This window comes from Staurois parvus, unplaced genomic scaffold (assembly GCF_062004578.1).
Source record: "Staurois parvus isolate SC_StPar_1 unplaced genomic scaffold, SC_StPar_1.0 ptg000277l, whole genome shotgun sequence".
Classification (NCBI taxonomy): Eukaryota; Metazoa; Chordata; class Amphibia; order Anura; family Ranidae; genus Staurois; species Staurois parvus.
Window position 1 is genome coordinate 1,464,979 of NW_028318073.1, and position 22,994 is coordinate 1,487,972.

The window sequence follows — 22,994 nt, forward strand, 5'->3', positions numbered from 1 at the left end:
GGCTAGGCTAGTTACACCTGACTTTATTTCCTCAAGCATTCCCTTGACCAAAGGCACTAGGCAGGGCTGCCCGCTCTCACCCTTCCTCTTTAATATCACCCTTGAACCTTTGTCCAGATAGCTCAATCTGACGTCAGGGGTTACTGTGGGCGACCTTACTCTCCTCTCAGCTCTCTTTACGGATGATATGCTACTATATTCCTCTGATCCACCAAAGACTTCCTGCTACTCCAGGACCTGTTTGAGACCTTCTGTAAGTGTTCCAGCCTTAGAATCAATTTCTCTAAGAGTGAAGTACTCCCTTTTAACGCTATTACATCAAAGTGTTGGATTCATTCCTCTCCCTTTGGTATAGCTACTCAATCAATCACATATTTGGGCATCCGCATAGGCAGAGAACCATCGTCCCCCCCTGTCAGCAAGATTGTACAGGAATTGGAAGTTTGGACGACTCTTTCCCTTTCACTCTTTGGAAGATGTCATCTTTACAAAATGGTATCTTTTGGAAGACTGCTCTATCCTTCGCAAAAACTCCCCCTTCTGTTAAAACATTCTGACATTCAGAAGATCCATAGGGCTTTACAGATCTTTCTGTGGCAGCATAAGAAACCGCGTATCGCACTACAAAAGCTAAGTTTCCCGAAGAGTGAGGGGGGTGCAGGCCTGCCGAATATTAGATTCTACAACCTGTCCTGCCTCCTTCATCAGAGTCTTGTTTGGATTACTGGGAAATCCCGTTATTCGAACTACTCCCTAGAAGAGGCACTGGTCTCTCTGCTACACCTTCCAGCCATTCTACATTATGACCTCAAGGCCTTACCTCGCACCCTCAGATCGAACCTCCTGATTAGAGACACAATATTGGCCAGGAGGGAAATGCGAAAACTACTTGACCTACTGCCAAGGATATCCTCCCATCTGCCTATTCTTGGAAAACCTATGTTCCTCTCAGCGAGTGAGCATGCAGCATTCCATCACTGGTCTCATAATGGACTTACTAAAGTCATATCTATCTTTGATGATACCAAACGTACTTTCAAGCCTTTTTCAGTACTAGCTGCCGAATACTCCCTACCGGGATCCCATATCTTTCACTACCATCAGCTGGTGACTTTCCTCACGATGTGTTATTCTTCAAAACAATATCCCTTCCAGCGCACCTTTATAGAAACTCTATGTCAGGATAATTATTCCATCTTGGCAATTTACTCTCATCTAATTTCACAGCAATCTGAAAAGTACCATCTTACTCCTTTCAAGCCATGGACTCCAATGCTGTCCAATGATGATGCTCTGAACAAAATATTGACTGGAAAATCTATTCACTTGTCTTCTCCAAAACATGGTGGGAAACAATTTAAAATCATCCACAAAGCTTACTATCCTTTCTCAGTGAACCCAGCAGTCACTCCCCGCCCTACCTGACTTTGAAGCAACCACACCCGACCTACTTTGTTTCATCACCTTTGGGAATGAACCCAAGCTTACACCTTCTGGGACCGAGTTATTTATTACATCAATCATCTGTATAACATCATTCTAACCAAAGACCCTATGCTCTGCCTCTTCAGTTATCAAGATCCTGTGATGTCAGCAAGTCCAAATGCTCATCCTCATGTCACGATCTGGGTCAGGTTCAGAGACCAGTTGCTACAGCAGTTGTAAGGCTTACCTGAAACCAGCAGGATTGGTACACCAGCGGCCCACCCTGGGAATGACGCAGGCTCACCTGAGGTGCGGGGTCTAAGCATCCACCGGTCTTCCCCAGAGCTCCTAATGGTGGAGATGGATTTGGCTGCGTGTGAATGCCAGGTCGCAGATCTCAGGATCACCCCACCAGGGAATGAGTAGACTGGAAACCAAAAGCGGATCAAACAGTTCAGGGATCAAACAGAAGCGGAGTCAGTCACAAGCCAAGGGTCGGCCACTAATGGTAGTAGATAGGATGAGGCAGAATCGTAGTCAGTAGCAAGCCAAACGTCGGTAACGTAGATGAAGACGGCAGCAGGAACAGTAAGCGGGATATTGGCTGGTAAGGCACAATAATCTGGCAACCAGGAAGTGCAGAGACATGGCTTTTATAGGAAGTTCATGGGAGGAGCAAGGAGTTCAAGGTTCAAGACAAAACAGGGCAAAGGCAGGATCATCCAAAGAATTGTCAAGGGAGCTGTCCAGCATTCCAGGTGGCTCAGTGAGAAGAAACACTGTCTCTCACCGCAGAAGGCCCAGGTTCGATTCCAGGCTCTGACACCTCAGTGGATTCATATTTGCTTGTTAGTGACTCGCAGCACACTCATGCAAACATACAGCCAAACACTCCACAACGTAAAGTGGTAATACAGGCACTAACTGCCCTATTTAATGTGGAGAAGCTACACGACATTTCCCTGAATTTTAAATCCACAAGTCCCTTCATCTCTAGATGGCGGAGCTTTATGGTACACTCCGCGGAAATGGCCACCCATATAGAACCTTTTCGATATCTGGTTTGGTATCTCAAAGCCCAACTTACCAATACGCTGGGCAAACTAAGATTGCCTAACCCCTCTCGTAGCCCCACTCCTTAGCTCTACATTTCCCAGTCACGTAATGGAGCCCATGCTCCTCCTTATATTTCATAGCCCTGATGACACTCTTTCCCAATAGTTTTTTGTGATAGAGATGTATTTGTTCAGGCCTGCATAACCAAACTTCCATTCCTAGGGAATTGCATTCATCATTTTTCTTTTGGTTTTCCTTCTTGAAATTCGGCTTGTGTTATACTGATTTGTTGTGACACTGATGTCTAGTTGGATACTGCTTTTGTTCCCTTTACAGAAGTTGTATTGGTTTCTGTAATCACTACTGTTATGTAAAAAAAAAAAAAAATGGTTTACAGAGTTTTATGTCAAGGTATTTTTGTAGCAAGCTTATAAAATTCAATAAATATTGTTAAAAAAAAAAAAAAAAAGGAGGGATCAAAATCTTTACCAAGTAATTATAGACCTGTTAGTTTACCGTCTATAGTTGGGAAGATACAGGATAGTTTAATAAAAGACCACATAGATAATTTCTTGCTGGAAAAAAATATTTTAAGCAACAGACAGCATGGATTCATGAAAGACAGGAATTGTCAAACAAATCTGATTTATTTTTTATGAGGAGGTGAGCAAAACCTTGGACAGTGGAAAGGCTGTGGATGTGGTATACTTGGATTTTACAAAAACGTTTGACACAGTTCCCCCACACACGGCTAAATGATATAGGGTCAGGGATTAAAAGTCTTTCCAGATGACACCAAGCTTTGCAGTGGAATAATGTCCCTACAGGATGTCTCCAAGCTGACCTCAATGCACTGTTAATTGGGCAACTATGTGGCAAATGAGGTTTAATGTTGATAAATGTAAGGTTATGCACTTGGGGGCTAAGAATATGCATGCATCATACATACTAGGGGGAGTACAACTGGGGGAATCAATGGTGGAGAAGGATCTGGGAGTTCTGGTAGATCATAAGCATAATAATGGAATGCAACGCCAAGCTTCGGTTTCTAAAGCGAGAAAAATCCTCTCTTGTATTAAAAGAGGTATAGACTCTTGACTGAGAGATATAATCCCTGTACAAATCATTAGCAACACCTCATCTGGAATATGCAGTTCAGTTTTGGGCACTGATTCACAAAAAGAACATTGGGGAACTGGAGTAAGTGTAGAGAAGGGCAACCAAACTGATAAGAAGCATGCAGGAGCTCAGCTATGAGGAAAGATTAGATGAACTGAATTTATTCTCTCTTGAGAAGAAGAGATTAAGGGGGGATATGATCAACATCTATAAATATATCAGTGGTTCATATAGTTAATTCGGTGTAGCGTTATTCACCCTTAGGTCATCAGGAGGAAAAGAAATTTAATCTCCAAATATGGAAAGGTTTCTTCACAGTAAGAGCTGTGAAAATGTGAAATAGACTCCCTCAAGAGTTGGTTCTGGCCAGCTCAGTGGATTACTTTAAAAAGGCCTGGATTCTTTCCAAGATACATATAATATAACTGGATACCAACATTTATAGGTAAAGTTGATCCAGGGAATATCCGATTGCCTCTTAGGGGATCAGGAAGGAATTTGTTCCCCTGCAGGAGCAAATTTGATCATGCTTTTTTCTTTTGCCTTCCTCTGGATCAATTGTGGGTATAGGATTATAACTTTTTTTTTTGGTTGAACTGGATGGACTTTTGTCTTTTTTCAGTCAGAATTACGGGTGATAGCCGTATGATGGGTACACCGTGGCCGGCCAGTTCTGGGAGGGTGTCATATGACGTCCTCCCATGATCACGCTTTCCGCTCGGCCCTGGAGACACACATTGGGAGCTGTAAGTGATGGCCGTGTCCCTTGGACACAGCACATCACAAAGAGGGGGGTGAATGGCCAATTAGAACACCTGTTTCCAATGACAAGTGATCACAAATGTAAACACAGAAGGGTCATGGCTGGGTTTTCTTTCTCCTTTCCTCACATCAATACCGAGTGTGAGGAAAGGAGAGAGAATCTGTTGCTGCACTGCGAGTGTTCTCATCAGTGCCCTATCTGTGCTCATCAGTGCCCACCAGTGAGTCTCCATCTGTGCACATCAGTGCCCACCAGTGAGTGCCCATCTGTGCATATCAGTGCCCATCTGTGCATATCAGTGCTCCTCGGTGCCCATCAGCAAGGGCTCATCAGTGTCCATTAGTGAGGGTTCATCAGAGCTGTCTTATCACTGCAGCTTATCAGTGCCCATCAGTGCTGCCTCATCACTGCAACTTATTGGTGCACATCAGTTACCATCAGTGCTACCTAATTACTGCAGCTTATCAGTGTACATCAGTGCCACTTATTCATACACATCAGTGCCACCCTATCAGTGGATCCACATTAGCACCCATCAGTGGCAGTTTATCAGTGCAGTGCATTATTGCACATCAGTGCAACCTCATCAGTGCCCATTACTGCAGCCTCATTACTTCACATCAGCACCGATCAGTGCATCCTCATAAGCGCACCCTTGTCAGCACCCAGCAGTGCATCCCCATCAGCACCCAGCAGAGCAACCTCATCAGCACCCAGCAGTGCAGCCTCATCAGCACCCATCAGTGCAGCCACATCTGTCCCAGTATGTCTAAAAAAATTATTTTCCTGTGAGGAGGCCTACCAAATCCTAACCATGACTGACGACAGCAGCGGGGAGCTCTCCGAGTCTGATTCTGATTAAGATCCCGTTTTAAGCAGTGGGTCTCCTACAGAATCGGAGGAGGAAAGTGTGCTCACCAAACAAAGGTGTTCTGGTGAGGAGCAGGCTACCACAAGTAGTGCAGTGGCATCCACTAGTAGAACAGTGGCTTCCACCAGAAATGGAGAACCTCAAGAAAGGCCAGGTACTAGTGGAGTGTCACCTCAGCCCCAAAGGGTTAGGACCCATGCTGCTCTTCCATATGTTCTTCAAAACCCCCTTTGGCTTTCCCCTTACTCTGGAGCAGCCAACATCCCCTCTTTTAGTGTTCAGCCAGGAGTCCAGGTGAACACAGAACATTTTGCCACATTGCTTTTTTTAAATTAAATTTTTAACGATAACTTACTAAATTCAGTTGTGGACCAGTGCAACTTCTATGCCCAACAATTCATAGCCACCAACCCAGATTCAAGTTATGCTCGTTCCTACAAATGGAAGCAGTTAACAGTAGAGGAATTTAGAACCTTTTTCGGCCTTACATTTAATATGGGACTCACAAAAAAAAAAAAAATAAATCAAATCAATTACACTCCTACTGGTCTACCCACCCAATCCATCATAAGCCAATTTACTCAACAGTCATGCCCAGAAGAGATATCTAATGATCACGCGGTTCCTCCATTACAACTATAACACCCAGTGCCCTCCCCAAAATGACCCAGCATATGATACATTGCATAACATTTGTTCACTTCTTATGTTTTGCTCCAAGAAATTTGCCCAATTATTTGTCACGGACAAAAATATCTGCGTGGATGAGTTGCTTATCCCCTTCACTGGCAGACTGAGCTTCAAGCAGTTTATCCCCAGCAAAAGGGTCTGATATAAATTATGCGACTGAGCCACGGGATACGTGTACGCCTTCCTCGTGTACGAAGGAAAGGACACCCAGCTGCATCCTCCTGAATGTCCAGAATACATTTAAGCAAGTGGAAAAGTCATTTGGGAGCTTGTATTTCCACTCCAAAGGGTTATCATCTCTATGTTGATATTTTTACACCAGCTTGCCCCTTTTCTGCAATCTTCACCAAAGGAAAACACTAGCATAGCATGTGGATAGCTAGTAGGAAGGGCTTCCCGCAAAAGCTGGTGAACACAAGACTACAGCGAGGGGAGTTGGTGAGTTTGCAGAACGAAGAGATTTTGGCTATGAAGTGGAGGGACAAACGAGACATCTACATGCTCTTATCAATTCACGACACCCACGTGCAAATCACTAGAAGAAACGGCACAATCCAAAAACCAGAATGTGTCCACCATTATAATTTGTTCATGAGGGGAGTTGAATTCAATGATCAGATGATCCAGCCCTACCTTGTTGTAAGAAGAACCCACCATTGATACAAAAAAGTCTTCATTTATTTTTTCAATTCGGCCATTTATAATACATACAGTCAGGTCCATAAATATTGGGACATCGACACAATTATAAAATGTTTGGCTCTATACACCACCACAAAGGATTTGAAATGAAACGAACAAGATGTGCTTTAACTGCAGACTGTCAGCTTTAATTTGAGGGTATTTACATCCAAATCAGGTGAACGGTGTAGGAATTACAACAGTTTGCATATGTGCCTCCCACTTGTTAAGGGACCAAAAGTAATGGGACAATTGGCTTCTCTGCTGTTCCATGGCCATGTGTGTGTTATTCCCTCATTATCCCAATTACAATGAGCAGATAAAAGGTCCAGAGTTCATTTCAAGTGTGTTATTTGCATTTGGAAACTGTTGCTGTCAACTCTCAAGATGAGATCCAAAGAGCTGTCACTATCAGTGAAACAAGCCATCATTAGGCTGAAAAAACAAAACAAACCCATCAGAGAGATAGCAAAAACATTAGGCGTGGCCAAAACAACTATTTGGAACATTCTTAAAAAGAAGGAACGCACCGGTGAGCTCAGCAACACCAAAAGACCCGGAAGACCACGGAAAACAACTGTGGTGGATGACCGAAGAATTAGTTCCCTGGTGAAGAAAACACCCTTCACAACAGATGGCCAGATCAAGAACACTCTCCAGGAGGTAGGTGTATGTGTGTCAAAGTCAACAATCAAGAGAAGACTTCACCAGAGTGAATACAGAGAGTGCACCGCAAGATGTAAACCATTGGTGAGCCTCTAAAACAGGAAGGCCAGATTAGAGTTTGCCAAACAACATCTAAAAAAGCCTTCACAGTTCTGGAACAACATTCTATGGACAGATGAGACCAAGATCAACTTGTACCAGAGTGATGGGAAGAGAAGAGTATGGGGAAGGAAAGGAACTGCTCATGATCCTAAGCATACCACCTCATCAGTGAAGCATGGTGGTGGTAGTGTCATGGTGTGGACATGTATGGCTGCCAATAGAACTGGTTCTCTTGTATTTATTGATGATGTGACTGCTGACAAAAGCAGCAGGATGAATTCTGAAGTGTTTCGGGCAATATTATCTGCTCATATTCAGCCAAATACTTCAGAACTCATTGGACGCCACTTCACAGTGCAGATGGACAATGACCCAAAGCATACTGCAAAAGCAACCAAAGAGTTATTTAAGGGAAAGAAGTGGAATGTTATGCAAAGGCCAAGTCAATCACCTGACCTGAATCCGATTGAGCATGTATTTCACTTGCTGAAGACAAAACTAAAGGGAAAATGCCCCAAGAACAAGCAGGAACTGAAGACAGTTGCAGTAGAGGCCTGGCAGAGCATCACCAGGGATGAAACCCAGCGTCTGGTGATGTCCATGCATTCCAGACTTCAGGCTGTAATTGACTGCAAAGGATTTGCAACCAAGTATTAAAAAGTGAAAGTTTGATTTATGATTATTATTCTGTCCCATTACTTTTGGTTCCTTAACAAGTGGGAGGCACATATGCAAACTGTTGTAATTCCTACACCGTTCACCTGATTTGGACGTAAATACCCTCAAATAAAAGCTGACAGTCTGCAGTTAAAGCACATCTTGTTTGTTTCATTTCAAATCCATTGTGGTGGTGTATAGAGCCAAAAATGTTAGAATTGTGTCGATGTCCCAATATTTATGGACCTGACTGTATGTGATCTACCGGAAATCCACCGAGACACCCATGTCTTTTCTTCGCTATCAGTACCCTGGAGGCCCACCAGAAAGTGTTTGCTCAGATGCAGTGAGCAGACTCCACAAACGAAAAACTCCCTCCCGGAGAGAGGTCAAAGATATAAAAAAAAAAATGCCGGGTGTGTTACTGTCCCCAGTGTCCTTCCCAACAAGGCCTCTGCATAGGAGACTATTCCCGCCGTTACCATACTTCTCTACAATATTAGTGAAGTATGGTAAATGTAATTCTGAATTTCCTGCCATTCACTCCTCATGCCTCTGCCTGCTCCTGAACTGACCCTAGCCTGTTATTTGACAACGCCACTGCCTGCTGCCTAAACTGACCTTACCTCTGCCTGTTCTGGAACTGACCCTTGACTGCTTATTGAAGATGCCTCTGCTTGCTGTCTAAACTGTCAACCGTGTTTCTGCCTGCCATCTGAACTGAACTCGGCTTGTTAATTGACCACATTTTTTGCCCGCTGCTTGGACTGATCTTCTGCCCTGCTACTGTAGTAGTAGGATTCGAGATAACACAGGGGTCTCACATATGTGAGGGGTTTCAGAATAATTTTTTAGAGTGGAGAAACCCAAGTTTTTGTTTTTCTCCAGATTTTATAATTCCCGGAAAAGGGTCTGTTAGTTCGGAGGCTTCGAAGAGATGGGTGGGACGAAGCCTCTACCCCTATGCCCAGGTCTTACCTGATCGAGGCTGTAAGCCTAATATTTCTGCCTGTTGCCAACTTATTGCCAACATGCCTCCGCTGACATTTTGGCTGTGCTGACCATGTCTCTGCCTAGAGAATTCCTTTGGCTGCTGCTGACCACATCTCTGTCTGCTGCCTGGGCCAATGGTTTAGCTGTGCCGATGATATCTCTGCCTGTTGCCTGAACTGACTATGTACAATATTCCTGTCTGCCTGCTGCCTGGACCAATGCTCTCCTCTGTGGACAACTGCACTAATAAAACCACAGGTAATCTTTTACTTTCTCAGAATGTATTTTGGGGTGTAATTCTTGGTATGTACATGCTACAGTATGCGTTAGAAATATGAATGGCCTTCAAAAATGATAGGTTGTCTGGAAATTAGGTGTGTAATTTATGTCCCTAAAAAACCTGATGGTGCTACTTGGATGTCGGACCTCTGTATGTGGCCAGGCTGCTAAAAAGTCTAACACGTGGTATTTCCAAACTCAGGACAAGTAGCAGAATATATTTTTGGGTGTATTTTTTGTTATTTACATGCTATGTGTTAGAATTATCTTAGAAATGGACAACTTTGTGTAAAAAAAAAAATATGTTTTAATTTTCTCTCCACATATTCTGAAAACTTGTGGAAAAAAAATGACACGTTTAACCACTTGCCGCCCTGCCACTGTAGAAATATGGCGGAAGGGTGTTACTGGCAGGCAAAGCCACGTTTTAAAATGCGTGTTTTGTAAACAGATAGGGGGCGCGCGCGAGGCGTGCCGCCGCCCTATCTGTCCCGCCGATTACCGCTGCGGATGTCAGTCGCCGGGTCCCGGTGATCGGCGGCAAACAGTGAAAGACAGCACAGCTGAAGTAGCTGTGCTGTCTGTCACTTCCCTGACAGCTCGAGGACGAGCTGATCGAGAAAGAAGGGTTTCTCTCTCTCGATCAGCCTTGTCCCGTCCAGCACACACCCCCGCCCCCTAGTAAAACACTCCCCCTCACACAGATAACCCTTCCCTGCAAAATAAAGTTAACCCCTTCCTCCCTAGTGCCATTAGTACAGTGTCAGTGTTTTTTTTTTTTTGCACTGATCACTGTATTAGTGTTTTTGGGGATGTCAGTGACCTCAAGTCAGTACCCCCCAATGTCAGAATGTCCGCCGCAGTCCCGCCATAATTCGCTGGTCGCTGCCATAAGTCACTGATCGCCGCCATAATTCGCTGATCGCCGCCATTATTAGTATAAAAAAAAAAAAAACTAAAAATCCCAGTATCTTTCACGCTATAACTTTCACGTAAACCAATTAAATTACATGTATTGTGTTTTCTTTTTAGCAAAGACATGTCGCAGAATGCATTTTGGCAGAAATTTATGACTAAATTTGATTTTTACTGGACATGTTTTATAGCAAAAAGTCCAAAATATTGTTTTTTTTTTCCTCAAAATTGTCAGCCTTTTTTTTTTATAGCGCAAAAAATAAAAACCGCACAGGCAATCAAATACCACCAAAAGAAAGCTCAATTTGTGGGGGAAAAAAGGATGTAAATTTCATTTATGTACCGTATTGCATGACCGCGCAATTGTCCGTTAAACTAGCGCAGCGCTGTATAGCAGAAAAATGGCGTAAATTGCAGTATTTATACCATAGTTTGTAGACGCTATAACTTCCACACAAAGCAATCAATATACACTCATTGGGATTTTTTTTTACCAAAAACATGGAGCAGATTACATTTTGGCCTAAATTTATAACCAACTTTGAGTTTACTATATATTTTTTATAGCTGAAAGTAAAAAATATTGTTTTTCTTCAAAATTTTCGGCATTTTTTTGTTTATAGCGTGCAAAATAAAAAGCGCACAGGTGATCAAATTACACCGAAAGAAAGCTCTATTTGTGTGAAAATAGGGATGTAAATTTTGTTTGGGTGCAGCATTGCATGACCGCGCAATTATCAGTTGAATTAGTGCAGCGCTGAGTAGCAAAAAGAGGCCTGGTCATTAAGGGGGGTAAATCCTCTGGAGGTCAAGTGGTTAAAAGACCAATTATGCCTCATAGAATATACGTTGGGGTGTTTGCTTCTCAAAATGGGGTCATTTTGTGGGAAATTCCATTGCCCTGGTGCTTCAGGGCCTTCAAAAGTGTAATAGGTAGTCAAGATATTAGATGTGTAATTTATGTCCCTAGAATACCTGATGGTGCTCCTTGCATGTTGAGACTCTCTATGTGGTCAGGTTGTGGAAAAGTCTCACATATTTGGTATCGTTATATTTAGGACGAGTAGCAGAATGTAATTTGCCTATATTGTGTGTGAGAAATAACTTGTTAATGTGACAAGTTTGTGGGGGGAAGAAGAAAAAAAATCAAAATCAAAAACTGTGGGAAAAAATTGCAACTTCAAAAAAACTCACCATGCCTCTTACTAAATATTTTGGAATGTCTACTTTCCAAAAAGTTGTAATTTGGGAGGTATTTCTACTGTCCTGGCTTGTTAGGGCCTCAAGAAATGAGATAGGATGCCAAGTGTCATCAATTTTCAATGTTTGGTACCATAGCTTGCAAACTCTAAAGGCTTTCTCACAGACCAATTAATATATACCGATTTGTGTTATTTTTACCAAAGAAATGTACCAGTATAAATTTTGGTCAAAATTTATGAAGAAAAATTACTTATTTGCAAAATTTTATAACAGAAACTAAGAGAAATGCATTTATTTTCAACATTTTCAGGCTTTTTTCCTTTATACTGCAAAAAAATAAATGTATGAATGTGAGTTAGGTATCTTAGATTGCAAGCTCCTTGAGGGCAGGGGCTGATGTGAATATACAATATATATGTAAAGTGCTGCGTAAACTGACAAAGCTATATCAATACCTGTAATGAATAAATATTTGTACAATTTCTTTGACTGGTTTTAAAATGCAGATCAAATGTCACAACTTTGATCTGAACATTAATATAACAGATTAACCACTTCAATACCAGGAACTTTTACCCCCTTCCTGCTCAGACCAATTTTCAGTGCTTTCGCACTTTGAATGACAATTGAGCAGCTATGCAATGCTGTACCCAAACTAAATTTTGGTGGTATTTAATCACCACTAAGCTTTTCTTAGTTTGTTATAAAATTTGCAAATAAATTATTGTTCTTCAGAAATTTTGGTCAAGATTTATTCTGCTACATTTCTTTGATGAAAATAACAGTCAATTGTATATTATGAAAAGTCAATGTATATTATGTAGTCTGTAGGAAAGTTAGAGATTCCACAAACTATGGGATATATCTGAAAATTGATTAGTCCTGAAGTACTGACAGCCAATCTAATGGTGAGTCCTTTGAAGTTGTAATTTTTTAGAAAATGAAGAAAAGCATTTTTTTCACTTTTTTTTTTAACATACTGTCACCAGTGCAGAACAGCGTCATCATATAACAGGTGTGGCAGTGATAATGGACATTGACTATTACATTTTTTTAATTATTTTTTTTCATAACACACATTGTACTACTCTGGGGGAGTGATATATATATATATATATTTTTGTTGTTGTGATTAGCTGTGAATGGCCACAGCTAATCACATGACACAGATGGGCTGTGATTGTCCCAGTCTGTACCATGTGATTACTGTGACAAATCACAGCTTGTGACACATTTGTAAACAATGGATGGCTTCCTTTCATGCCATTCATTGTTGCAGCAGTCACATGGTACTGGCAACAGGCTGGTAAACAGATCTGTCATCGGTTATGTCTGAGGGGCACAGCTGGTGACAGATGTCGCCATAGCACTGCCCCGCAAGCACGCACAAGGCGAAATCCGAGAGAATGTCATATGATGCCCACCCGGATTGACGAGAGTCCTGCTCAGCCATCATTTTGCTACTGGCCGGGCGGGAACTGGTTAAACAACATGTAACAATAATGTTGTTAATCATCTTTCTCAATAAAGCTTTCACTACTTGGAAGCATAATTTAACACAGCAGTGGGTATGTATTATGTATTCTGACAAGTGAAATTACTAGTAATGACAACCAGAAACTGGCAATGGGGAAGGGTTAAGACAAAGGTACTTCAATTACATTTTTTAATGCACATACAATATGACCAAAGTCTGCGACTGGTGTTCTTAGATCTTGAGCTAAATTTCAAAGGGTGAACAGATGATATCCAAAAAAAAAACCATTTAAGTCCCATTGCTAGAAACTCCTAGCTACACTCACAAAGCTGTCATCACTCAAAATGGATTAGTATTATACCCAAGAGTCAGTTTTGAGGCCTTTTATAAGAACTGCACTCTGGACAAGGACTATATATGCCAAAGCCAAGCTTCTGGGAAAAAGTTACAGCAAAGATGGTACACGAAGCATATCATTTACAGTATGTCTTACCTTTTGATTCAGATGTAATGTTAAAGATGAGGATGCCTGTTCTGATATTACATTTATCAAACAATTTCATCAAATACCAGCACACAGAGAACATTAGGAAACACTAATCTATATTACTGCAAGATCCCAAACTGTGTTCCAGTTTAACAGTTAGACCCAGATTTGTATATATTAAAGCTCCCAGCATATTAAGATCCATTATTCCAAAAACACAAGACTCCTTATATTTCATTTAATAACCTCATAGGCACATACCATTGTAGAAAAAAGAAATGCATCATGTGCAAGCATGGGTCAACATGGGCAGAAAATGTTTTTAGGTGGTAATGGCAAAGTATTTCACTGACATAATTGCTCTATAGATTTTGTCATTTATTGCCTTTCCTAACTATGTGGCTTACTATTAGGCACTTAGGAGTAGGTCTGAAGGATATTGCAGACTAATTGAAGGGAACCTCGAACACAGTGCCCTAAGATACTTTGCCCAGAAACATAATAAATCTTTGATTTTCACCCTTAACACACTATCCCTAATGGAGCTGAATGACGAACCTGAGATGAACACAATTTGATCAATTCTTGGATTATTTATAAAATTCCTATATTATTTATGTATAATGAAAAAATATATATATACATAGATATATTCAATATAGTTCATAAATATACCTTTTTACTTATTTTTAGATTTCAGTATTTTTAATGTTTTTATTACAATGTACATTCTAAATTCTCTCCACTGTAAAAAGATTAGATTTACAGATCATTTGCTTTGACAGTGTATTTAGTGGTTTCTTTTTATAGATGATCGTCCCCCTGCTGGTTAAAAGAATAACATGCAGCAATTAGGCTAAACTAGTTCTTTATTATTTTATTTTTCAATTTTGCTGAGATTTTTTCTTTGCTTGTTTAATCAGCATATATATGTTGGCTGTTGAATCTTATTTTGTTCAGTTGTTACATTTGTCTGCACCCTGTAGTCCTGTTTAAAAGTGCTGAGTAATAAAGAGTTAGTTAGCTTGACAAAAGGACGTGGCCCTGAAACACATTGCCTCTCGGCTCCACACGCATTACCTGTTTCCCATGATCCATAAGGGTTGCTGCTAACTCTGCCTTTAACAGCTTTCCAGGAGGTCCAGCGTGACAGTACCGGTTTTTTTTAACTGACAGCCTGATGGAGAATGGGAAAATCCAGTATTCTTTGGATCTAGGCTCTGTGGATAGCACTGATGCAGGACACTACTTGCCCTATGTGTGATATTTTAGTTTGGAATAAATCCTTAAAATTTTAACACTTTTCCTTTGCCCTTGTCAGTTTTCTTCTTTTGCTTCAGTTTGATTTCCCCAGATCAATGTGTAGAGTAGCAGGTTACTATGCACAGCTGTACCAGATTCTGTGTGCACCAGTATTAATAAAATCTCTCCCATGAACTCCATGAACTCTATATGGTCACGCAAGTTTAAATATGTGTGTTATCTTTCTGTATTTTTCTGATTAATCATTTTGTTGCCTATATTTAAACCCTCTTTGAATATTCTTAAATCATTATTAAACCCAAAAGCAGCTTAAAAAATCATTATTAAACCCAAAAGCAGTTTCTTAGATGTGATGGCTGCATTTTTTTTCTTTTTTAGACTTCCTTGTATATTCACATGGTGATCCAGTTAGTAAGTCTTGCTTTTCAACAGAACAAGCTCTCCTGCAAATGTATCAGTTACAGAGTTGAAACAAACCATTAACCACTGACAGGGGTGTTTACAATGATCAGCTTTTATTCAATCATATAAAACATTTATCTCAAAAGAAAAGAAACTGCTGCTGTAACTGCTGGTGTAACTATAGTGAGAGCTAGAGCATGGCTTCAATTTGTTAGTGTATCTAAACCTGCTATACCATCTAACACTCCCCTCTTCCCAGATTGACAATGCTGCTGTCCAAACGTCCCCCCTGTACTCATTCTTCCAGATTGGGAGCACTCTAAAACAGGAGGTATGTTACTGGCCAGGTCACCAGGTGAAAAACAGAGAGATAAAGCTTTACAATATATATATATAAAAAAAGAAGAAAGCAGGCACTATATCTAAGGACTGGTAAGCTGCAATATATTAAATTTGGTAATGGGTTTAATACTCCATTATTACATTTATGGTATTGGGTTTAATAATGCTTTCATCCTTTTTTATTATGTGGTGCCCAAAAGTGTCCTAGGTGTGACCTTTATGCCCTACCATTTATAGCAGCCACATAGGCTGGTATGGCTAGTGTCATCATGTCAGTGTGTTTTTGATAAAAGTAATTAGCCTGCAAGCCTCTTGATACAATATATTTTAATGGCTTATATATTGTGATGCAGTGAAGAATTTGTAGACATTAAATATGTGACTAACATACACGCCACATAATATATCAGTATCACAATTCCAACATAACGCACTAACCTTTGGCGGTAAAGGTGGTGGCACCTTGGGCTTTATGGTAGCACTGGAAAAGAAGGGCACACAAAGTAAGTACTGAAATAAAATAATAATACAAAAAAAAAAAAAACCCTCACATCACAGGATTTGACTACAATTCGAAACAAAGATTTTTAGATATAGAAGGCATGATTGCTCTAAAGCAGTGGTTTTCAACCAAAGGAAAAAAAAATCTACCTCAAGTGTCACTCTGAAAAACTGCACAATCTCTGGCACCAGCAAAAGAAATACCTATAGAGTTAGGCCCCATTGGTTTGGCCAATTCTGCAATGATGATGTAGGCACAGAAGCAAGTAATTGTCTTCAATGTCTTTTAGTCTAGCGATCACGTCACTGGTCAGGTGCTGCCAGTGACAAGATTGCAAGTGTGACATGGGCCTAAAATCACAGCACAACCATACTATATGTAAGGCAGCACCATATTTTACTAATAAAAAGAGTTTTGAATTAGGTAAGCAGACCATTACCCATTTGCATCCACCCCTTCAATACCTTTCTCCAATAATCTCCACATATGCCACATGAGCAACTTGAATTTTAAAGAACTTTACAAAAAAACAAATATGAAGTGTAGAAACAGGTTAGGTCTTGAGGTGGATGCCACTTTAGATATCACTGTAATTTCGTTAACATTTTCACTTTGAGTTAGGCTGGACAGTATAGTTCTCAGTGTACTTCCAGTTGGCTTTGGTTTTTAGAGCTGCGGCTTTCATACACAGAGCCACAGTATTGTCTGTTCACCCCTCTTGCCCATTCACAGAACTCTTTGTAGTAGTGTAACTATATTTGCTGTACAGATGGGAAGGCCTGAAAAAAAAAGAAAAAGAAAAAATAGGAAAAACCAGGGTTTTTCCATTTTTTCAAAGCTCTTCTTGGTTTTTTATGAGAAAAAAAATTGATTGTGGAATGTGTTCTTTAACAACGATAAATAATATATCTATGACATGGTATTCAAACTATGTAACATGAAGACCTAAATAAAAAATTTCAGAGACTTTATGTAAAGTCTTAAATTACTGCATGTTCTATCAGCTGAAGACATGCAAATCCTGGAAGACAATTCAAGTAACAATGTACTTCTCAATACAGTTCTCAAACAAGAGAAATATGCATTTCTACCACAGTAGAGATGGTTTCTGTCCTCTTAGGTCTTAACTGACAGGTAAGAGGTTAAATTTACCTAACAAATTAGTTTATCTTCATAACCTTTAAATGATTGCAGTTAGTGTTCGCCACCATCACAGCATAATGTTTACCTATAGTCTGATCAGTAAATTGTGTTTTTTTCTCTCAGCAAAATGGTGAGACCAATGTCTAGAGTTTGAAAACATTTCCACAGTGCAATTTCTGCAGAGTGAAAAGCTGCAATTTGCAAATATTGTGAGCAGAAATATTCTTTTCCAAATGCTACAAGGATGACAAAACACATCCCTGTATGCCAGAGGTACCCTAAAGACATTAAAAAATACTTTATGGAATTAAATGAAGAGGACCATAATGAAAGTGCAATTAGCTTTTCACTCCACAGTTCTCAATTCAGAAACACCCTTTCTGCTAGTCCTGGATCATCACAAAGTGTTTCTTCACCAACAGCATCTTCAAGTAAGGAAGGGTTGCAAACTCCTGCCTCACAAAAAAAATAATCACTGCAATTATAGATAAAATGACACCTAAAAATCAGGAGAACATTGATAAAGCTCTTGCCAGAGCAATATATGCTTCTGCATTTTTAAGAACTGAAAATTCATATTGGCAAGAAGCTTTTAAATTATGACAGAAAGGGCAAGGGGGTGGTTACCTGTTCTCATGTATACCTGAAATGTTCTTAACATATACAGTCCTTGTTATTCTATTTCTAATAAAAAATAACATTTTAAAAAGAAAGTTTAATTTATTTACTGAATAACCTGTACTTTTATTTCAAGCACAATACTTTTATATATACTACATTTCACATTCGGTGTAACAAAATGAAATTTGTAATACCACTCCACACTGAATTTTATTTCCAATTTTCTCCAAGATTTCAATTTTTTCTGAAACAAAAACCAAAACATTTTTCTCTTGCAGCTTAAAAATTTCCAGAAATATTTCATCTCTAATTTGCTGTGCTGTTTTAGTTTCCGTCACCTTGTAATGATGGGCTCACATGTTGTGGCTGTATTTTGTACTGTCATGACTGATCGATTCCCCATGCCCATATATTGCTTCAGCTAGCTTGTCCCTAGGGACAAGGCATCTTCCTGTTCTGGGTGACACAATGTCCAATGTATGACTTTGCATCCGCTTTGTGTTGCATCACAAATGTGGGAGTGCTAATGTAATAAGAAAACATCCGACAGCTGAAAGGAGGGCTATCTGTGTGTCTGTTAATGCTCTGCCTGTTTGTGTCTGTGTCAGATCTAATTACTGTGTAGCTCTCACCTGCATAATAACTAGACTGAGAGACCAAGGGTTTTTGGGATATGTAGTATCCTAACATTAAATGTCAGGTCTCACAATACAGACAGTTATGCATTAACCTGTGCAGTGCCATGTCAAATACCACATATTTCAGCACAAACAGAAACTACTGATTTACTCTAATATAGTGTACAGGGCAAAAAATGACACCATGAAACTACATGATAAATGCACATCTTAGCAGGTGGAAAACACAAGGTGCAGGTAGGAATGTGTATAATTCCTTTAATGTAATTTTATACTGCAGATTAAAACAGAAAAAAATGACACTTTGCCTGGAGTTGCCACGATGTTGGAAAAGATTGATGTACTACTGTGGTGTGATTGCAGTGATTTTGGCCCCACAGAATATGCAAACCACATCCAAGTTGAAATACATACTCGCATAGAAAATCTTGTCAAAATCAGACTGCAGCAGTGTGAAACAAGCCTAAAACCCTAACAGCTTCTAATTCACAGCAGTATCCCCCCTACCTTGTTTCTGTACTTTACCCCCTAGCAGCACCTTGCATTACTCATAATCACAACTTACCTGTTTCGGTTTAAGATGTCAGCAACTCCTGTCTCCCTGCTGCCAATTAGGGTGCCAGCAGCTTCTTCTTCCATGTATACTGTTAGTAAGGGAAGGGGTGACATTTCACTGCTGTTCAGCTCCTCACAAGCAGTGTTTGCATCCTGCTCTGTGCAGCCTTTGAGGTAGGCCCAACCTACTAACCAAGTGGGCACAGCATGTAAACAAACAGCGCAGAATCAGCGTTTGACAGCAGTAGCTGCGGATGTTAGTACTTATGAGGACACACAAACTGCAGGATCTGTAAATACTGACCACTCAAGCCATGGCCTGGAAGAAGGGAGGCTGCAGCCCAGAGGTTGAAAAACACTGCTCTAAAGTATCAAACAACTAATACATACCTCAAATGATGCTATATAATCTAAAAGCAACCCACAAAGAACAGATGGCTGACTGGGTTTGGCTGGATGACACAGTGATCCTCATGTCTGTGGCTCTCTACAGACATCCCAGCTGACCATTTGCAATTGACTACTACTATTTCCCTAGAGATGAGGGCCACACTGCAGGAAAGTGTAGACATTCTCCTCATTACCTCCCCCTACAGGAATCAGCATGAAATGTTCAATGGTTGGATTCTACATGCATATCTAACTGACATCTAATGGCTATAGTTAGCTTAATGTGGAAGTACACCCCACCTCCCCAACTTTACAAATCTATGGTGCATGTAGCTGTGCATGTTAAACTATTTAAAAGGAGCTTTTTTGGCTGCACTTCTCTTATTGAGCGGCTGTGGACATTGTATACATGGATTTGCAAAAGCGTTTTGACACAGTTCCCAACACAGGGCTAATGTGTAAGGTAAAGTCTACAAGCTTGGAAAAATCAGTTTGTAAATGCATAAACAACTGGCTAAAAAAACATATTCAGAGAGTAGTGGCTAATGATTCATACTCTTAATGGTCTAGGGTTGTTACTGGTTCAGTGTTCGGACTCTTACTTTTTAATACATTTATAAATGATATAGGGTCTGGGATTAAAAGTACTATTTCAGTGTTTGCAGAAGACACTAAACCATGCAATGGCATAATGTCCTTACAGCGTGTCTCCAATTTACAAGCCGACCTCAATGCACTGTTGGGCATGCATCATACATACTAGAGGTAGTAGAACTGGGGGAATTAATGGTGGAGAAGAATCTGGGAGTTCTGGTAGATCACATGCTTAGTAATGGCATTCAATGCAAAGCAAGCAAAATATTTTCTTGTTTTAAAAAGAGGTATAGACTCCAGAGAGGGAGATATCATTTTACCCCTGTACAAATCATTAGTAAGTCCTCATCTGGAATATGCAGTTCAACTTTGGCCACCAATTCACAAAAAGAACATTGGGAACTGGAGAAAGTACAGGGAAGGGCAACCAAACTGATAAGAGTCATGGAGTTTAGCTATGAGGAATAATTAGAGGAAATTAATTTATTCTATCTTGAGAAGAGGAGATTACGGGGGGATATGATCAACATGTATAAATACATAGGTGGTACATATAGTGAAATTGGTGTAGATTTATTTACTTTAAAGTCATCACAGAGGACATGGGGGCACTGGAAGAAAACAGATTTAATCTCCAAATACGGAAAGGCTTCTTCACAGTAACAGTGGCAAAAATGTGGGATAGGCTCCCCTTAAGAGCTGGTTTAGGCCAGCTCAGTAGATTGTTTTATAAAAGGCTTGGATTATTTCCTAAATTTACATGATATAACTGGATATCAAAATCTATAGGTAAAGTTGATCCAGGGAAAATTCATTGCCTCTTGGGGGATCAGGAGGAATTTTTCCCCTGCTGGAGCAAAATGGATCAAGCTTTATTGGGTTTCTTTACCTTTCTCTGGATCAATTGTGGGCATAGGATTGTATAATTTTTTTGACAAGTGACAAGAAAGAGGCAAGAAACTTATAATAACGAGTGCTTTTAATACCTATATTGCATTAGTTTAGTCAAGTTTGTTGGAAAAGTCTGCTTTAAAAGCAGAAGAGAATTTTAGGCTACAGCTAAAATTTAATTTGCTTATATTTTGTCTTTTCTGATTCTCCAATTCCCCCACCCCACAAAAGAAAAAAAAAACACTTTTCAATTCATACCTTATTTTAGATCCAGTGATGGCATCACTGTGTTTCCGTGCTTGCACTGCAGGCAGATCATAGTTGGTGAGAGGGGCCAGTACATAGCCTCAGGAAAACATCCCAGGATCCTGCCTCAGTACTGATGAGCTCTCAGTTCTGATGCAAGCAGAAGGATGGAGTTATGCAAACATCAAATGCCATGACTGATGGATGCCAGTCAAGGTTGACAGTCTATGGGCATAGGCATCCTTAAGCAAGCTGTGTTTGCATTCAGGCTGTCCTAAAAATAACTGAGTACTGTCTGTACGTTTTATTTGCACTAACATACAATTTTTCAGAACAAGCTTATCAACAACAAGAATAAGTATATCCCCTTCTTCAAGGTCCAAGCAGTAATAATTCAGAAAATTTTAGCAGTAAGACAAGGGTGAAAAAAAATGTACATAGCAATGGTACTCAACAGACAGTACTCAATTGTTTCTGCCACAAGTGCACTAATACGGCTACAATCACCGCAAGCAGACTCAAGCAGACTGTCCCCAGAAAAAAGTGGGTGAGTTGGAAAGTAGTTACCCGAACTAGTCACCTGATACTACTTTCCAACTCACCCATCGGGGTGGGTTAGAGATTCCATTATATTTCGCCAACCCTTTTCTTTCACACATCGGGGTGGGTAAGTAACTATATTATAGGGTATCAATTGTACTTTCTGTATTCTTGGATTATGTTTATTGGCCAATTGGTTTTTATATATTTTATCTACATACATTATCTACAACATTTGTTCCTACCAACTTCCATATATATACATATATAAATATATATATATTTTTTTCCCGTTTACACATTCACTATGTGGTGACGTACCCTTTTTAGTTTTTAATTATCTATCTTTATCTAGCATTCTGTATCATTTGTGGTCATTATCATGTTTTAGACATTTAGATATGATTGAATTTTATTTAACCAACATTCTGTATTACCGGTGATTATAATCATGTTTTTAAATGATTAGGTATTACCCCATTTTTAGATACTTATTCATCCATCATGACCCTATCATTTGCAATGTATATTATTATTGTATGAACTAATGGTATTCCTAATGTTTAATGTTGTTTTTTTGTAATTCATGAACTGTTCATTTATTTCCATGTAATTCATTATCCGGTCTTTTAATGTATTCTATTGTATTTGGTGACGCTCCCGGATTGCTATTTTCCCTTAATTATGCTTTGATGATGAGACATGACCCTGCAACCATCCCTGCCTCTCCCGTTCCCTATTTAGATGTCGACTGCCACTGGCCAATCAGGTCTGAGGAAAAAGCTATGCTTTGAAATGCGTTACCGCCCATTTTTATGGCACCACGCTCCTACGTCTGACATCAAGTCCGCCCCAGCACCATTTCTGTTCCAGGCTGGTCTTCCCTCCAGCGGCTGGCCGCAACAAGCACTGAGCATCCACGAGATCCGTTTTCTGCTGCAGCTCCTGCATTACACACTCCTACTCTTTCTCCAGTGGCTCCCGGGACCCCTATAGGGCGATGTCCAGGATGACATGCCTAATCCAATTTCACTTCTAGTGAGTTGCCATTGTTTTACCTTGCAATAAAACTTACCTTTTAATGCGGTACTTAGTCTGGCACCCCTCTCTTCTCTTTCCTTGCCTACAGAGCCCAGCTTTACTCTAAGTCTGCTGCCACTGATGTTGCTGTCCGTTATCCATTATTTATTGGAACTCTTTACAGCCCGTTCCCCATCCCCTCCCTTCCACACACAGTTGGACTTTTAAGCAAATCCTTTTACCTCTCCAGCATCAATATTTATCTATTGTTAGTACAATTTAATAGAAGCAACTAGTATAAAATAAATATTTAAAAAAAATTCAACCTTCCAAAAGCCACCTTTTTCAACTAATCATGTGACACTATCTCTTCTGTAGCAGAGGGACTTCTGTCACTCTCAGATTCTACTTAACGGGAATCTATAATTTTTTATAAGGTTCTTTAGATATACATGTGAAAATG

General features: G+C 40.1%; 1 protein-coding gene across 6 annotated transcripts in view; it reads right to left on the reverse strand.

The window, feature by feature from the left end:
• Window positions 1-22,994, reverse strand: part of MAP4K3 (mitogen-activated protein kinase kinase kinase kinase 3) — a 478,522-nt gene that overhangs the window by 120,023 nt on the left and 335,505 nt on the right. For all 6 annotated transcript variants that reach the window (XM_089681775.1, XM_089681773.1, XM_089681774.1 and 3 more), the window contains one exon: window positions 15,830-15,872. In XM_089681775.1, coding sequence (XP_089537901.1) covers window positions 15,830-15,872 — 43 coding nt within the window. The remainder of the gene's footprint in view (window positions 1-15,829; window positions 15,873-22,994) is intronic.